This window comes from Schistocerca americana, chromosome 4, assembly GCF_021461395.2.
Source record: "Schistocerca americana isolate TAMUIC-IGC-003095 chromosome 4, iqSchAmer2.1, whole genome shotgun sequence".
NCBI lineage: Eukaryota > Metazoa > Arthropoda > Insecta > Orthoptera > Acrididae > Schistocerca > Schistocerca americana.
This window is the reverse complement of record NC_060122.1, coordinates 850,788,068-850,805,466: the sequence shown is the minus strand read 5'-3', so window position 1 is coordinate 850,805,466 and position 17,399 is coordinate 850,788,068. Positions and strand designations below refer to the sequence as shown.

General features: G+C 43.0%; 1 protein-coding gene across 1 annotated transcript in view; it reads right to left on the bottom strand.

Moving 5' to 3' along the window:
• The window catches only part of LOC124613859, a 348,632-nt gene that overhangs the window by 225,245 nt on the left and 105,988 nt on the right, over nucleotides 1-17,399 (bottom strand). The window contains exon 5 of the mRNA XM_047142584.1: nucleotides 919-1,150. Within this exon, the coding sequence (XP_046998540.1) occupies nucleotides 919-1,150 (232 nt within the window). The remainder of the gene's footprint in view (nucleotides 1-918; nucleotides 1,151-17,399) is intronic.

Genomic DNA, 17,399 nt, shown 5'->3' with positions numbered 1-17,399 from the left:
AGGATGTTAATAAAAAGATTTGGTGATAACATGCTGTCCTCATTGAAGGCGAAGGAGAGTTACAGGATCTGCTGAATAGAATTAGCAGTCTAACGAGTACACAATATGCACTGAGAGTAAACTGGAAAAAGACGAAAGTAATGCGAAGTAGCAGAAATGAGCATAGCGAGAAAATTGTCAACAAAATTGGTGTTCTCGAAGGAGACGAAGTTAAGGAAGCGAAATACCCAATGACGAACGAAGAAAAGAGGACATAAAAGGCAGACTAGCATGGGCAAAGAGGGCATTCCGGGAAAAGAGAAGTGAAACATCGACCTTAATTCGAGGAAGAAATTTCTGAAAACGTGCTTTTGAGGCACAGCACTGTATGGTAGTGAATGATGGACAGTGAGAAAAATCGCAACAGAACAAAATAGAAGAATTTGAGGAGTGATGCTACACAGTAATGTAGAAAATAAGGTGGACTGTTAAGGTAAGGAATGAGGAGGTTCTGTACAGAATAGACGGAGGAAGGAACATACGGAAACATTGACAAGAACAAGGGGCAGGATAATAGGACATGTTACGTCATCATGGAATAAGTTACATGTTACTAGAGCGAGTTGTAGAGGGTAAAAACTGTAGGGGAAGACAGATATTGGAATATATTCAGCAAATAGTTGGGAATGTAGGTGGAAATGAAGAGATTAGGCCAGGAGAGGAATTCGTTGCAGGCCACGTGAAAGCAGTCAGGAGACTGATGACTGAAGATAAATAAATAAAAAACTGAGTAATAAACTTGAAAAGCTGCATTACCCACTGATGTATGTCACTTATATACAGGTTTTGTGGTTTTCGCACAGTGAGCTACTGAAACCTCGTATGACGTGCCAGTTCCTGTGGAGGGTACAGCAAGTAGCTGGCGGAAGCTGCGCTCACCTTGCGGCCCTGTGCGTCCTTGTAGACGGCCCAGCGCTGCAGCGCGTCCCTCCAGTAGAGCAGGTGGAAGGACTCGGCGTACTCCTGCCCCTGGCCGTTGCCGAAGCGGCCCTGCGTCTCGGTGGCGGTGATGAGGTGCGGCCGGCCCAGGTCCACCTCGAGGAACTCCTGCACCTCGCTGCTGATCTGCGCCTTCGGGCACCACGCGCCGCCGTTCTTCTCCTGACGGATCCTGCGCCAAACAGATGCGTTATGTTATCGCACCTGTAATTCTATCTAATGCTACGGCTTTGAATTCAATAACCTACCTTAATCAGACCTATGTCCATGTACCAAGTTTCTAGTGGTTCATTTCATATTTTCTAACAAGTGACATTGTGAGACGTCGTGGGCTCCTGACCTTCATTGCTTACTTATTCCGCCCTCACAATCATATTCCGCACATCAAGACGCTTCATTCGAACCCAAACTCGATAAGATAAAATCAATGTTCTACGAATTCATGTAAACGATATGGAAATAACTAATAAACCGCAAGTGCGCACCGTGGTTGAAATACTCGAGGCTGGCGTACACACATACGTTCCAGACACGACGGTCACAGGAGCTTTTAGTTCAAGAGAGGCAACCGCACGCCAGGAGGCCGGTCCCAACCCATCTACGTCGGTCGGTAGACGCCCGTGGAGCGGACAGCGTTCGCCCGAGGGAAAGGAGGTACGACCCTGTGTTCCGCTTAAAAGCAAATTCCGCTACATTGTGTGGGAGCGGCCAGCCTATGCATTTTTTACACATAGCACGCGGTTTGAGATTTTCACAGGGAGACAGCAAACGCCAATGCTACAGGTTTCCGGATTGGTCGCCTTAAACGAAACGTCATTCTCCCGTTTTAGATGAGCAATGCTGATGGTCAGGCGATATTTCTGACGCCTTGAGCTGAAGGAATAATGGAAGAGACCAAAAGATATACCCCTTCACGTCTGGCGTGGAGAGGCGCCGTTCCGTTGTCGCTCTTGGAGCGAGGAACAAGTCTCTCCTCAGTACTTTACTGGGGGAGCACCTCTGTCAAGAGCGAATCGAAGTGCGACTCTATATTGAGTCATTGCGATTAAGCGTTGTTCACTGTGTTGGCAGACACAGTTATTGTGCGGTGTGAACGGACAGAGTTATAGTTAAACGCCTGCGAGCGAATTTTTGAGTGGGATTGCGGTGGACTGGTTATCTGACCGGTGTACCACGCCAATAGTTAGACTAGGGGCGAATAGGAATCCTCGACTTCATCAAGGCGTAGGGAGAGTTTGATTGGCGAAGGTCAATCCAGATAGAACGAGAGTTATCTTATTTGTCAGTAGCGAGCGGCGCGGACAGCAGTCATCGCAGCTTATGGTATTGTGCGCTACAGCTCTTGCGAGCCCCATATTTCCTCCACAACAGTACACTTCACTGCATTTCACACGCGACAGCCTCGACCGTACCTAGCAACATTCTAACGGATAATTACTCAAGTTGAGTAGGCAGGCCTCACAGACATTCTGTCAAGTCAACAACCATCTTAAATTGTGTATAGAAATTTTATTAGCGAATCCTATCCTTGAGAGGTAACTTCACATTCCGAAAAGAACCAGGATATAACTTGTTCAATTCATAACTAAAAGTGCCATTGTGATTTCTCAGAATTTTTGCAAAATAAATAATAACTTTCGTTAGTTTCACGTTTTTCTTACACTAACCAGCACTACTCCAGTACCCAAGTATCCCACTAGTTACGTAAGAAATTTTCTGAATTTGTGTTATTTCCTTGCAGCGGACGACTCCACAAGATATTTATTGCTGAAAGTTTTTCACGCATTTCTCTTTAGTACGTTAGGAGCGTCTGTCTGACTTCTGTAGTAGTGTGGGGGTGGAAATTGCATTTTGCAGGAGCCACAGGGAGAAGGGTACATCTCAGATTAATCCGTTGCGCAGAATAACAGAATCTCGGAACAACCCCACGACATTGAATGCTTTTTTTTTAAAAAAATGGAGAAAGCTCTACAATGCTTGGCGGGGAGTACTTTTTACTGTTATTGGTGGATCTGCAGCTCGTGGTCGTGTGGTAGCGTTCTCGCTTCCCACGCCCGGGTTCCCGGGTTCGATTCCCGGCGGGGTCAGGGATTTTCTCTGCCTCGTGATGACTGAGTGTTGTGTGATGTCCTTAGGTTAGTTAGGTTTAAGTAGTTCTAAGTTGTAGGGGACTGATGACCATAGATGTTAAGTCTCATAGTGCTCAGAGCCATTTGAACCATTTGTTATTGGTGGTTTTATAACGTATTGGGAGGCGCATATTCAGCAACAGGAAAACTCCCTGTACGCCTATGTACAGCCCCTAATGTTTAACATCTTAGTCTCATAAGCCATTTTTCTTGTGTCATTAGTCTTCTGACAGGTTTGATGCCACCAGCCCCAAATTCCTATACAGTGCCAACCTCCTTATCTGAGTGTAGCGCTTGCAGCCTAGGTCCTCAATTATCTAGTGGACATATTCCAATCTCTGTCTTCCCCTACACTTCTTGCCCTCTACAGTTCCCCCTCACATACCAAGGAATTTGTTTATCGATGTCGTAAGAGACGACCTATCATGTGGTGCCTTCTTCCTGTCGATGGCATTTTCCACACGTTCCACTCCTCACCCAATCTGTGGAGATCCTCCTTATTTCCAGAACGAAGTTTTCACTCTGCAGCGGAGTGCGCGCTGATACGAAAGGGGAGCTTCTGTGAAGTTTGGAAGGCAGGAGACAAGGAACTGGCGGAAGTAAAGCTGTGCGGAGAGGTCGTGAGTCGTGCCTGGGTAGCCCAGTCGGCAGAGCAGTTATCAAGGTCCCGAGTTCGATTCTCGGTCTGGCACACAGTTTTAATTTGCCAGTAAGTTTCTTAACCTACTTGTTCTTTCCCTCGTCAGTCCATCTGAATGTCAACTGTAGCACCACATCTCAAACGCTTAGATTTTCTTCTTTCCGGTTTTACCATAGTCCATGATTTTTACCTCCCACGCACCATTCACGAATGGAACATGGGAGGGAACGATCAGTTAGTGGTACCACAAGTACCCTCCGCCACACATTTCCAGCTTGCTTGCGGAGCATTGAAGTAGTTCTACATCTACATGCATACTCAGCAAGCCATTGTACTGTGTATAGTGGAGAGTGCATTGTACCACAACCAATCATTTCCCTTCCTGTTCCACTCGCAAATACAGCGAGGGAGAAACGACTGTCTATATTCCTCCGTAAGACCGTAATTTCTCGTATGTTATGTTCGTGGACCTTGTGCTAAACGTACGTTGGTGGTAGTAGAATCTTTCTGTAATAAGCTTCAAATGCTGCTTCTCATTTTCTCAATAGCGTTCTTCGAAAAGAGGTCGTCTATCCCTTCAAGGATTCCCATTTGAGTTGACGAAGCATCCCCACAATTCTTTCGTGTTGATCGAACGCACCAGTAAGAAATCAAGAAGCCCGCCTTTGAAGATGTAGGTTTGTCATCCAAACGTTCTTAGAATTTTTTCTTCACATTAAGACCTTTGAAGCTAGCAGACTCATCTAGGCCAGGAACGCCCTCTTTGGCTGTGCTAGTGTGCTTTTTACGCCCTGCTTGCTTCGATCGTGAAGTATTGTTTCACTTCCAAGCCAGCATAACTAATTACCTTATTCTATTTGGTAGTCATAATTCTGATGTTCAGGTTATTACTAACCTCATTCCTGCTACTCCTCATTACTTCGGTCTTCCTTCCTTTTATTCTGAATCCACAGTGTGTCCTTATTAGACTGTTTGATACCACTCAACAGACGAATGTCGTCAACGAATCTTACCATAGGTATCCATTAACTCCGAACTTAAATCCCACTCTTGAACTTTCTCCTCCGTCATTGTTTCCACGGTGTATCGGTAGAATAGTAGAAGCGAAAACTGCATCCCTGTCTTATACCGTTTCTCAACTGAGCAATTCCTTCTTTGTGTTCCATTATTATTGTTCCCTACTGTTTCTTGGACACACTGTGTGTTACTCGTCATTACCTGCAGTGTACGCCTATTTTTACCCTAATTTCGAGCACCATGTACCATTTTACGTTGTAGAACGCTTTTTCCAGGTCGACATAATTATCCCGTGCACGTGTTTTGATTTTTCTTGCTTCAATTAACAACCTCCATTGCCTCTTTGATGCCTTTATTTATCCTAAAGCCAAACTGATTGTCGTCTGAACGGGTCCTAAATTTGCTCTGATTTGGTCATTTCGTGTGGCATTAATTGTTATTTATGTTTTAGTATGTTTACATCATTTACGTTTTACTATGTTTACTATACCTACTTGATATAGACTCCAAACGTTGGAACGGCAGAGGGAGTCACACTGTCACCTTGTTTGGCGTTTCCTTCACAGATGTACCACAGTTTCCCAGGATCCTTCCAGAAAATCTGAGTCTTCCATTCATCTTTCCTAACACTGATTTTATGTGCTAATCTCATTTCATATCGCTTCTTAGTATTTCCCTTAAATATCTACAGAAATGATGACACTTGCGTCAAATTTTCAACATTAATTTTACAACCGCACATTCCGAGACCCATCTCTCTGCTACAAATATTCTCTGTATACAGTGTTGCACCCCGTCAGTGTGTTTAAGGGACTCACTTGAAACCGGTAGCGTGACGAAACTCGTCTGCGAGTAAATACACATGACAGGAGCTGCTGATGTTCCACTGAGACGTTGCTGCTGAAGGCTTGTAAAATATCAGCAGGCACGTTTTCAACCGTTACGCAAATATGGATGAACACAAGAAGGCAAGGGCGCCCATACCACTGGATAAGGTGTGGTGGGGGAGAGGGTGTCAGCCCCCCCCCCCCCCAAATAGCTCTCAGGGAAAGGAAAAAAATATAGTGAGGTCAGACGTTTTCCTTTCAAGAAAGTGGTTTAAAAGTTGTATTACGAGGTTTTTAACAGGACTGGAAGTCGTACTTCCTGTGGCTACTTACAAGCCGCCATTCATCTTCCAGAAAGTTAAAATACTCCATAACCCTAAATCTAGCTGTTCCCTCCCCCCCTCCACCCCCCTTCAAACTGACAAACTGGCGTATGGCCACGCTTGCAGTAAGTTCACAATACTGTCCTGCACAATAAGCCATTACTGGAACGTAAGATTCCCGATTCAGCGGACAGAGCACGGCACATGTCACGCTACAAATTAGAATGAGTCAGCAACCATGTGAGAGTACTGCTGCCTCTGGTACTATGACGTAGGTTGTCGTACTCCTTACACATAGCTGGTTGAAACTTTCTAATGAGAGGATGCTTTTTTCCTGGCGCGGGCGTTGTCTTGCCGTTTAACGTCAACATTGCCCCAGTGCTAGTGGTCATGGGCGGGTCTGTCATTGGAGAGTTCTCGACTGGGTTCTGTAAGGGGCGGTCGCGTACATCCGCGTCACGCAAAAATTGTCCGAAGAATTTTCTAAAGAGTTCATTATGATTTATACAGTATTACATCGGTTCGTATCGTAAAAGTAATTTATGAATCGGTTTATTCGTGGAAAGGTACGTGGGACTATTTATGAAATTTGTGGAAGACAGAGTATCATAACAAGTTTGTTTGCGTGGCCATCCTCCGCAGCAAGCATAGAAATAATTGTTTTGTAAATATAGCTGCCTTTTCCTGCTGCCACTAAATTTATTTATCCCAGACGCGTTTCGCCTTTTTCTTGTTCTTAGGCATCATCAGTGGGACCTATAACGATACAGTTTTGTTATTTTTAGATTACCGAAGAGTTCACGTCGCGATTTTTTATGTGAGACAGACGAACACGGGAAATTCCGATTTTTACGTGGAAACTGTGACTTTTAAAATAACTAAAACCCGCGTGGCGTGTTGGGACCGAGGACGGAACGTTCAAAGGGATCGAGTTGTGTAATACTGTATTTCAGCAAGCATACTGTCACAGACAATCCGTTTTGTAAGCCTTTTACTAACGGTTTCTGTTACTTGATGTAAGATGACTGTCATGCGCGACTATGATTGTGTGCCGGCCGGGGTTGCCGAGCGGTTCTAGGCGCTACAGTCTGGAACCGCGCGACCGCTACGGTCGCAGGTTCGAATCCTGCCTCGGGCATGGATGTGTGTGATGTCCTTAGATTAGTTAGGTTTAAGCAGTTCTGATTTCTAGGGGACTGATGACCTTAGAGGTTAAGTCCCATAGTGCTCAGAGCCATTTGAACCATTTTTGTGATTTCGTGCGTCTGCCGAAATTATAGCTTCAGGTTGGCACGAACTTGTCAGTGTGTTGTGTAAAAGGAGTAACAATATATCGAAGTTTTCTCTTAAGAGCTGTCTATCCTTTAATAACCCAGTAACCGGCAACTTGAAAACATTTGTTGCAGTCTCTAGATACTTACAGCGCGACTGGGTCCACTACGGCTTTTACTGTCAAGACACACTGTCCGTTTTCTAACAGGGTAGGCGTCCGGACTGCACTGCAGATCAAGAAATTGACGGCAAGATGAGTGCCCCATTTTCTATAAAGAGAACCGTTCAACCACGCAGTTTCAAGCCGACACAGCTTCCCATATGAATAACTCGGAGATTTTGTACAATAATATCGGTTGCGAGTAGTTTATCAATAGCTTTGAGGATCTTTATGACAACGTTAGTGACTATGACGTCTTGTTAATTTCAGCAAATTAAAGATGATAAAAACTTACTTAACGGCGAGTATAGGTAAAGGAGGCTGTCGATGGAATACGACACAGGTTATAAATGTGACGTCAATGACGTAATCAGTGACTTTCCTACATTCAAAGCAAGAAAAAGAAAAATTATAATAAAACTTCAGTCCTTGGGAAGGAATGTGCTGCCAACAATTATGGCGATTTTTCTTTTATTTCCAATTACTAATTTATGCACATTTATAATTTGTGTTTAGTAATTATAATCTGTTATTTATTATACATCATATTAAAATTAAGTAACTGCCATAAATAGTAACACAGAGGTTTTGTTTTATTTCTTTTTTAGCAATTTTATACTGTTTGTAAATTATCTATTACAGCAATGCATTTAATTTGTTCTGTGTAATATTTGTAATCTATTTAGCTCTTTTACGTAATATTTCTCGATACTGCTTCACTTTTACTAAATCTACTTTGTACAGGTCTGTGCCTAGAGAGCGGTAGTCAGTTTTATCTCCTACGAACGTTACGTCCATGGGATGATAACTGGTAAATATGTTGCCCTATACGACGAGATCGCTGGCTGGATAAGGAGACTGAAGCCTGGCGAATTCTCCTCTGCTCTCTAGCCTGCAGACCGGACCTGTACAAATGGTGTTCAGAAATGACTGCAGCCGCTCGCCTTTCACGGCGGTACAAGTTTTAATTTCTCGTTATAGGTTTCAAGTAGCCTAGCGACTTGTCACCAGACACTACATTTCCTGGCAACTATTCATACCACTGTGGTGGTCGTTGTGTAAACTCCGAATTTATAGGAAACACACATAATCAGATGACATTCTGGATAATACGTCATGCCACCCAAAACAACGCACACTACCAGTCCTAGTATAAGCACTCGGCCGTAAAAATTATTCACACCGAACATGCCATGAAATTCATTGTACTAAGTATTTAAAGGAATAGCCCACAACAATGCTTTTGACGGATTCACCGTTGACCAATCAGATTCAAAAGTTAAAACCAATCAGAAACCATTAACATATCAATTATCATTAGAAGAAAACACCAAATACGACCCACTGCATTTTCTCGTTTACATCGCCTATCAGCTCGCAAAGCAGTTTAAACTGTACAAGGTCAAAATAAATTTCGCACAAACAACAACACAATGTACTTAATAACACCAGAACAGCTATTTCACTTTAAAGTAAAAATATAAACTAATTTGTGACGACTATTCCTACTTCTATATAAGGCAGATAACAAGAAGTTTTGAAATCCAATACAAATACATCGAAGCATTCCAATTTTAAAAAATCTAAATAAATCTAACTTTCTGCCAGCTTAGCACAAAATAAGCATTCAATTACAAACATAGTGACCCACACACTACAGGAAAGGTGTTAAAGATGGAATCTAGATGACCTGCAACAGCCATGGAGGCCATCAGAAAGCAAAATCGATGAAAATAAACAGCTCAAGTAAGGTAGCAGTGAATATTAAAAGACAAGAAAGAAGAATATGACACGCAGATCATGATATGTATGGTAGATCAACATTAGAATTCGTACCCAGCTTTAAATATTTGAGCATAGCGCTACAAAACAGCTGGAACTACTTTACGACTGCATATTGCAGCGTTATTCGTAAAGTAAGGTCCGATCGACGGTGAAATAGAAAAGACAGTGAAAATCCGACCAAGCTCTGCGCAGATTTGTCGGGCAGTGTCCCTATTGTGCCTGTGGACCGCGTCACGTCGCTCTTTCCAGTTCTGAGCGTGCAGTGAGCACATAAAGATTCCTAGGAAATTGTGTCTCCAAACAAGTATAGGTACCTGCTGAGAGATTTCGCCTGATTTCACGCAACCCCACTTCACGCTTATCCTTCTTCATGACAGCGTAGGGGCAACGAGGACGCTCCTGCAGCGTTTTCGATGGTAAGTGTTTGATCACCCCCACCACACAGCCCGGACAAGGCAACCTCTGACTGCCACCTCTTCGCTCACATGAACCACTGCCTATGAAGACAACGTTTTGGCACAGTCAACATGATGCACACCAGCCTAGACAATTGGTGCAAAGCACAGGCGGCTGCCTTCTATAACGAGGGTACTGGAAAGTTGGACGAGGGTCTAAGTCAGATCGACCACTATGTAGAGAAGCAGCTAGAAGGCGTAGCTAACTGTTGTAAATAAAAACATGTTTTATTTTCCCTGCGGTTTCCATTTCGCGACCGCACTGACCTTGCTTTCCGAATACGTCACGTACAAGGGCGAGCGACACCCACAAAAAGTCATTTACGAAAAACTTAAACTGCAAAATTTATCTCATCTACCTGCGATAATGCTGTTCAAGCTCAAGGTTATGCCACATGCCTCATTCTGAATTCAACTAATACGGGCGTATCTGACGGTGAAACACTCCAAGAAACTGGAAATGTTAAAGGCAGATTCATAAAAAAAGTTCCGTCAATCTCAAAATTCAGAAGAAATAGCTAAATTTTTATAATAACGCAGGCATCTTTATGCTTATCCATTACGGATATTTTAGAACCGTGACTGTATATTGAATGTAAATAAGTTTTTTTCAAAAAAGTGACTGGTTGCAGTTCTGTATAACTTATTTACATGCAAGCATCTTTCTTCAAGGAAGTTGTTAGATAATGCTTTCATCTTCCGAAGGCGCAAGCATACAAAACCGTCATCGAGAAGATACGGAAGAAAGCAAGGGGATTACTGAAAGAAATAACGGGGACGCGGGCAATGAGTACAGATACGTGGGGAAAGGACCGAACTTTCAACTCCATCACGTGTGAATACGTTTAGCCACCCATGGTTTCCAAGAGGAAGACATGCCAGAAAGGATCATGTGACAACTCCAAGGAGGACAGTGTCTGTAAACTGTGCAACGAGCTATATTCCCCACAAAACATTTTGTGGTGAAACGATAGGTATAATGCAACTATACGCACATGATATATTTAATGTAGTTATTATGAAAAAAAATAAGATGGGTGTTCTGTCACAACTAGAGATTTTCACCAATAACCATAAATCGCCTCACGCCGTTGTTAAATGAACAAATTGACTTAGCAAGCAACCTTTTTACTCAGAACTTTAAGGAATCTTTAATGTTGTGCATCTTAGCAATTAATATGGAAAACATTTTCCTCTCTAAAACAAACTCACAGGCAGACACGCACGAACACACACACACGCACACACGCACACACACACACACACACACACACACACACACACACACACACTTACACACACACACACACACGCACAAACCCCTCCCCACCCCCAAAACCTCACATCGCCACACGCCCTCTCAGTCGCCCTCCTACTTATCTTGTCTCTCTCTCTCTCATCTCTCACTCTCTCTCCGCCCCCCCCCCCTCCTCTCTCTCTTACCCACCTCCCAGATCGCCACGGAACTCAGGATCTTCAGTAATTGTAGCCATCAACATCCTAAGCTCTCTGTTGCCTAGTTCATAATCGATATGTAATAAGTGAGAGTAATTTCAGAATCCAGAAGTGTAGAAGAAATGTCTTTCTGAACCGTAGTGTTATAGAGTTGACAAATGTCATACACCAATTTTGTAATATGAATGTACTTTAAAATTATATTCAAGATCAATGTGCAGCTTTCGAAAATGCGAGTTTCCCAAAGAAAGTCTCTACTCCAGCGCAAAATCTTTGGTTTGTTTATATACTATAAAGCACTTAAAAATGGTTACCTGCGATAGAGTGTATGTAATATCATGTAATCAACGGAACTGGAAAACATATGCAATGTCTTCCAAAGTAATTTATGCAACAAGAGGAATCCTATGGAACCAGATAACTGTCTTATGCTACCAAGTCGACCTCATAATTTTATGATGTAATTAACTCCAGATACCTAGCTACATTCTTTGCTTACCTGTGTCCAACTTTTTCTGTCTAGACACGGCTATACACAGAGCAGCAAAACGCTATGAACTATCACTAAAAACTGTACAGTCTGGTGATGAATCGCTTGGCGATTTGAAACCGGTAATGCGAAAATAAAAACCTTCCATCACGAAAGGCGACTGGTTGCACTAATTTCCGAAAAATTTTATTTATCGGCGCTACAAATTTTCACATCCACAAATTTTTGTTCCCCAAAATATTATTTCTCTTCTCTGGCATCAATATTGCTTTTATTGCCTCGACTTTACCGCTATTACGATGCTAACACAATTCGTATCACATTTATGACGCTGCCACTAACTTCAGATGCACTGTCCCATGTCGTGAGTGAGGGACGGATGACCCCCTCTGTTTAGTCCCTCCGCCTTACCCTCCCCCTCCCCCTCCCCCATCCCTTCTGGACCAGTTAACCAATCAGCCAAGATATCGAGTGTAATCAGCACATCATGGCAGCGGTAACTGGGCATTATGCTGAGTTTCCAAGACAAAACCCAAAACATCAAACGATGGTACGACATCACTGATCGGGAAATCCTGTCTCGGGCTGCTCGGCTGCGTCGAGCAAGTCTTCCTGTTTTGCTTCAGAATTAATTCGCTGATCGCGAATATCTTGATATCACCTGTACTAGCTATAGATCTATTACCCAAAAGTGACATATGAAAATCAATGTCGAACCAGGACTTGAACCCGGACTTCCCGCTTTTCGCGAGCGGTCGCCCTAACCACTCCGGCTATCTGGCACACCTCGCCCACTTAACCAGCCTTCCGTGTGCCACATTGTCCACATCCTTATGTTGAGAGGCACCCACATGCCTTGCTCATACTGTGGCATCAAGCATTCAGGCCTGCAAGATGAGTGGTCTGCCAAGCGAGTGGATTCATTCTTATTTATCGAGTAACATGAACTCTAGTACTCACACTTAAGTTACAAGTTATCCTCCTATATGATTAATACGCAACGGAAACACGCATCTGACTATCAGTAATTTACAGAACTCTGACTTTGCACTACGCACTGGCAATACCAGATTTCCTTTTTGTCTTTTATTTAACGGCTTTTGTCAACACGTGGCCACCGCACTGAATATGAATGGCGCACACATTATAAATTCGGGACATAATGACAACATACAATTCGAAGGAAAAGTCCACCAATCTTTTTCTTTTCACTATCTTATTTATTCCGATAAATTCTCTAACCTAAACACACAAATTCTATAACCTATAACAATAACACATGAGACATTCCGCCCAGTGGGCATGGCTTTACATTGGTGATTCTCTATATTATGGTCTCGTAATTATTTAACGCTACAATGGACTTTCTGGATAGGATGGTGGATCTTTTATTATATCTCACACTTCGACTCTCACAATCATCATCACGAAACTTTCCTCCAGATCGAGCGATACAGAAGCAACAAGCATAACCCACTAATCTTTTGAAACTACCTTGCTACTCTCCCATGCAAACCACACATACCCAAATTACATGACATACATCACACTGCAATAAGAAATACAAAACACTAAGTAGTCACAACATTATCACTTTCAGCTTTCCCACTTCAATTAGTATTTATCCCAGTTTCACACGACACTGCCCCACTTTGTAATTCTACTTTCCTACTATGAACTCTGGAGATATTTGCACGTCTTCCTGTGCAATGCAAGCCAAGTGGCGTTGCTGGATAGACGGCCGACTCACCTTGCTTCTCTCTCAGAGTTTGAATCTAGCGTCACACGGAATCATATCACGCAAAGTAATATTAAGAACGTATTCATCACACACGCGAGTCCTCAACTGATACCATGGACGAGTACTTCTCTTTATCTTTTGTCTCATACGCAGTTTTGAGACTCACACAGTACTCACCACGTGGAAGTACTCGTCTCTAATTTCAAGTCCTGCACACGCCATTTCTTAAATATTTCAACTTATGGTACACACGCTATTTCTTAAATATTTCAACTTATTGTACACACGCTAGTAATTCAGCTTAACTTAAGCACACGGAAGTATTTCAACTTATTGCTACACATGGTTTCATTGTGACCGTTGGTCACTTCTGAAGATTACTACAATCCCATTAATATTACCTGCCTGACATTTAATTCTCCCCACAAAAGTTCCTGAAATAGAGAAATTATTATTTCAAACTATTCTTAAATATTCCACATGCATACCATGTCTCCACTCTTTTGTCATTACGGAGCACAACTAAAACAGGTCTTAACAGCACAAGATCCAGCGGCAGAGTGCTGAAACATGGCTGTTCTCTAGGTCCTCTCACACCTCTGTCGAAGTGGGGGAGCAACTTGCTACCGTATTGGTCAGCCACATTTCAGGCACTCAAAGCTCAGGTAAATTTCATCTCTTTGGTCCCACCAAAGGTGGCCAAAGGATCGTCTCAAAGATGATGATATATTCACATTCACTATCTGCGGTTAGCAGACGCCATACATTCATTCATTTCACAGATCTCACCAAACTGGATGTAGGGATTAATTTTGTGGGAGTGCACATGTGATCAATTAAATAAATAAATTGTCATTCTTTCCCACACTGGTATCCGGCTTCGCTGTATTAATTGAAATTGAGTTATTTTACAAAAAAAAATGTGTTGTTCTGACAAAAATAATGAAGTATGTTGTACCTATTTTCAATGTCGGGCGGTACTGTACCCTTTCAATGTCATAGTCCACTTTCTGTTCGGTGCCGCTTCTGCGGCTTACAGCGTTGATGAAGATGATGTCAAATAATTAGGATAAAACGAATAACCAATCCTCGAGAGAAGAGAATCCGCGACCCTGCCAGGGATCAAACCCTGGACCCCACGATCTACAGGCATCGATGTTGACCACTGCGCCAGGAACTGCGAACTCCTCCCCCCCCCCCCCCCCCCGCCCTATCCAAAAACAAGTAAAGGGGCAAATCACTGGGTAAAATGCATTGAAAGGAGAACAGGTAAAAACATAAGTGCACGCCTACCAAATAATTCTGTCATTCACTTTGAGACACTAAATTTTTCTCCTTGACGTCAAAAGTTTCATCGAAAGATCAGGGTTTTTCTGATCTCGCATCACACATCATGAACAGATACATTCTAATGACGTGGAAGTAAGAAGTAGAAGGAGCTATGCTATCTCTACAGAAAAAAAGCCACACCTCGTGGAATTTTTAAGAAACTGTTATTAGCGCTATACTCTGTTTCGAACCTAACCTGTAGTCATGCCGGCTAAAGGTCAGTCAGCTGTGTGGTCGCGGACCAGCACTTTTACTACAGACCTGCTGTCGCGCTCCGCCGTGTTGGAGGGCTGCGGCACAAGCGAAACGGTCAGGACGGAAAAAGGTCTGTGTGGTCGCCAAATGCCTTCAGCTGACAGTGGCACCCTGCAGTGTAGCATGTATTCGCTTCCAGTGCAGCACTAACCTCGTCAATGAGGTGAATGATTTAGACCTTAACCGTCACAGCGACGACAAGTGGACCACTCACCTTCCCTTCAGCCGACCTTGCGAGCTCATTCCATTTCATGTCGGTTTGCAACGTTACACCCACATATTTAATCAAGTAACTGTTCACGAAACACACCACTAGCACTGAATTTGAACATTACATGATTGTTTTTCCTACTTATCCGTATTTACGTACATTTTCCACATTTAGAGCTAGCTTCCATTCCGCACACCAAACAGAAATTCTGTGCAAGCTATACCGTCTCCTACTACAGTCACTAAACGACTACACTTTCGTGTACATTACAACCTCATCGGCAACCAGTCGCAGATTACTGTTCACCCTTTCCTTCAGATCCCTGCGGCACTCCCGATGATACCCTTGTGTATGACCTACACTCGCCGTCCGAGGCAACGTACTTAAGTCTTCGACCTACTCACATGCCTGAGAACCTATTCCATACTCTTCGACCTTTCTAAACAGTCGTCTGCAGGGTAGCGCTGTGGCAAACGCTTTCAAGAAACTTGGGAATGTGGACTCCAAGTACGGGTTTAAATATCATTTAATTACGGCACGGTGCAGCATTTGCAACCATTACAACTGGTGAACTCCATGAGTGATCTTTCCGACGGCCAGGTTATTTCATTAGTCATAAGTCACTATGCAGTCACTGACTTCCGAAAACTGGAAAAAATAGCAGCGCTGACGTCTTTTCCCACCTGCAAATTACGAATGCAGAATAAATAGCATAGTATACGTGAACGAACGAAAACAGCTGTAGGTTTCAGTTCAAATGGTTCAAATGGCTCTGAGCATCTGAGGTCATCAGTCGCCTAGAACTTAGAATTACTTAAACCTAACTAACCTAAGGACATCACACACATTCATGCCCAAGCAGGATTCGAACCAGCGACCGTAGCGGTCGCGCGGTTCCGGACTGAAGCTCCTAGAGCCACATTCAGTTAACCTATCGAAACGTGTTGTACAACTTCTGCATAAAAAAACGAGTCTGCCTCTATTACTTACCAACCATTTTCTAATTAGTGCTAGTGAGTGACTGTTTTTCTACTGTGAACTGTGTGCTTCTGGCAATAATGATGTATTTTTTTTATTACAATAGAAGTCTAAGACTATTAATGTGTATGAGAAGCAACAGAGGATCCATAACTGAACCATGTAGTCCATCATTTCTGACTGCTTCCAAATTATGTGTGGCCATTGAGTGTGGAACACGTGCAATGTATGCTCGCTCATTTTTGTCATGCAGGCAGGTTGAAATCCGTACGCCTGCCGTGTCTCCTGTCCCGTAATGTTCTAAGATTTGTAACGAAAAGTTTTAGCCAAGTGAAAAACTATTCCCAACAATAATGACTTCTAGAACATTAACTGGCAAGGAATTTATAGACTACATAGCAAAAGGAAGAAATAAATGAAGTGAAGCATACGCCCCACACCACTGACCAATAGAGTAGTTGGCCGGCCGAAGTGGCCGTGCGGTTAAAGGCGCTGCAGTCTGGAACCGCGAGACCGCTACGGTCGCAGGTTCGAATCCTGCCTCGGGAATGGATGTTTGTGATGTCCTTAGGTTAGTTAGGTTTAACTAGTTCTAAGTTCTAGGTGACTAATGACCTCAGCAGTTGAGTCCCATAGTGCTCAGAGCCATTGAGCCAATAGAGTAGTTGTGTTTTTGGAGACATGTGAGGCACATTATACAGCATAGGTCCCGCTCTAGTTAATTACATTATAAACAACGGGGTGAATAGACAGTGGAAGCGTGGACGATTTACACACAGACATATACTCTTCAGCATTAGTCATAACACACAAAATCATTTACTTCGCTTCTTTTATGATATTGATCTTCGATTGTACTCAGCTCTTGTTAAGTATGCGAGAACACACAACAGCACTTGTAGGGGATGGGAAGTCAGCCATTTTCCCGGGTTTGCATAACATTTTTTAACATTTAAATTTAAACTTTAATAGCATAAATTCGATAATGGATTTCGTAATTCTATCTTTTTACAAAATGGGAGAATAATAAAAGCTCATGGCGCTACGTTATTCGTTTTCTTGTTTGTACCATACACACAGGCGCACCCAGTGTTGTTATATGCTGCGACAGTAGTGCGCCAAGCGGACAGTAAGCTAAAGTGTCGGATTCAGTATTCGATGAATTCGGTTAGTATCGATCATATTGGTCACTAAAATGGCTCGTACGAGGGGACTTCAAAACGCATATTGCACTTTAGTACAGCAGGTCCTGTAACTTTTACTGAATGCTGTCCTGTATTTCAGAGTGGCAAGAATACAGGACACTTGTTTCCAGTACCATCACCAAGTCTCTGCACGACAGAAATCATCCCCA